The 2,075-nt window shown below is 32.3% G+C and overlaps 1 protein-coding gene across 6 annotated transcripts in view; it reads left to right on the top strand.

Moving 5' to 3' along the window:
- Positions 1–2,075, top strand: part of LOC108361713 (AP-1 complex subunit sigma-2-like) — a 56,404-nt gene that overhangs the window by 21,498 nt on the left and 32,831 nt on the right. For all 6 annotated transcript variants that reach the window (XM_017614421.1, XM_017614420.1, XM_017614418.1 and 3 more), the window contains exon 3: positions 500–608. In XM_017614421.1, coding sequence (XP_017469910.1) covers positions 500–608 — 109 coding nt within the window. The remainder of the gene's footprint in view (positions 1–499; positions 609–2,075) is intronic.

Genomic DNA, 2,075 nt, shown 5'->3' with positions numbered 1-2,075 from the left:
GCACGTTTGATGCCAAGTGCTGTTCCTATGACCCTTATGCCGGAAAGTCCCTCCAACAACACTGCAACTCATAAATCAAAGACAGAAAACAACAAACAAATTAATAAATTTTAACTAAAGAAAATAAATAAATAAAATTAAACTTCAAATTTACTTAAAAACGTCAAACCAGTGAAATGGAATTTTTTATTTTTCCTTACACACGCTCATTTTTATTTTTACTCTCCCGAAAACTTTGACTTTTGTAGGTTTAATGTCAATTTGGCTTCTACCTGTTTTTATTGTACCATGGTTGTTGTTTGAGATTGAAAATGAGAAGGTGTGTGTGAGTTTGTGTGTAAAATTTTAAAATTAAATTGCTTACAAACGTCAAGAATTTGAAAAATTCCTCTCAACGGTTCTACCTTCCTATATTTTTATCATGGTTTTTATTATGTAATGTACTACTACTATATAAAGCTTACTCACATATTTCTGATTAAAAATTTCAATTTTTAAGGTATGCGAGTTTATATTTTTGTTGTGCCATCGAGCAGAACGATAATGAACTGTTAACCCTTGAAATTATTCACCGTTATGTGGAGTTGTTGGATAAATATTTTGGAAGTGTAAGTAATCGCTTAATAAATTCTTTATTTTAATTTCTATTTTATATAATTGATCGCTTGAATAATGCTATATGTACAATATGTACATATGTATAAAACGTCGCCAAATGCAATACCACGTATGAGATGACAACATTTTTTCTTTAGATGCCTGTTTCTAAATGATATATTTAGTACTTATTTTGATGGCTTTGTAGACTCATAAAAGGTCCATACGATTTTATTTTGATTATGCAAATAGTTTTCAGTTAAGGCTGGTGCATTTTTCAAATTATTACATTTTGGTCTGAACAAAATATATATATTGCGTTTTGATTAGAACATATCAGTCGATTAATCGATCGGATTCCAATAGTTCCAACAAAAAAAAAAGAGAACGATAGGTTGAACCAATTCCAAAAAGTAAATTTATAATTAATTCCCTATACTATTAAACATCGGACATGCGCATAGGTTTATGCATTTATTTTTACATGTAGGTGCATAATACATATTTTAATATCGTTGAGAATTAAGTATACTATTAAATTCATATTTTCTGTCGTCGTGCGGAATTCAATCTCCACGAACGGATTGAAGGTAACTTCTTTAAATTTTGAGAGTTAACTCGAGTCGATCTGGAGTACTTAGGCTCCATTTCGATGCGCATTTTAAGTAGAGATTATTGCTTAACTTCAAAAATTCATTCATTTTAAGATCAAATATTTAAACTGTATTTAAATATTCAATTTCAGCAATTTAATTAAGAATAAATGCAATCCTGATTTTAAATACGAATTCACAAATAAATTAAATGCCATTTAATCTTTGAGGGACACATATACCTTGGCATTAATTCGTTAGGGAATAAGTCATTTTTTTTTCGAAGTGTATTTACCTCAAGTACTTACCCAACAGATCTCAGTCTTATCACTCTAAATTACCACCCTAATGCCCGGAAATCAAAGCTCATCATTAATCTTTTCGTATGGAAACATTTTGATTATTCCGGTAGTTTAAAAAAAAAAAATTGCATTACTGAATGTAGGTGTGACGGAAAAATTTAAAAAGGCAATCCCTAGGTTCGGCAAAAAAATTTTCTTTCGAAATTGCCTTTGCAAAAATATTTTAGACTCAGGGGTGTAGGGAGAACTTTTTTGTTGTGAATAGTAATTTACAGTTAAACTCTTGTTAGTTGTTAAGTTGGGCCCTTAATTTTGCTAATGCTTACACAAAACTACAGCAAATTTTATCAGAAGTATTGGATAGCGGCGGAGGATGGCTCCGTGCGAAGAAGTGGAAAACATTTGACTGTCATTCACCCAGGAGTGGCCAGAAGCGATTCTTGTCCCTACGGTTCAAATCGCAGCTCACAACGTCCGGATATTTATATCCACGTATCCTCTGGGTAGCAACCAAACACCCGTTTGGGAGCGAGCTAAAGTGAGAAGGCGTAAAACTTCGCGTGCGCTGGGTTTGGGTCCCGCC

Source organism: Rhagoletis zephyria, unplaced genomic scaffold, assembly GCF_001687245.7.
Source record: "Rhagoletis zephyria isolate East Lansing unplaced genomic scaffold, Rhagoletis_zephyria_1.1 Rzeph_scaffold_00824, whole genome shotgun sequence".
In the NCBI taxonomy this organism is placed as follows: domain Eukaryota; kingdom Metazoa; phylum Arthropoda; class Insecta; order Diptera; family Tephritidae; genus Rhagoletis; species Rhagoletis zephyria.
This window is presented reverse-complemented; position numbering and strand designations above follow the sequence as displayed.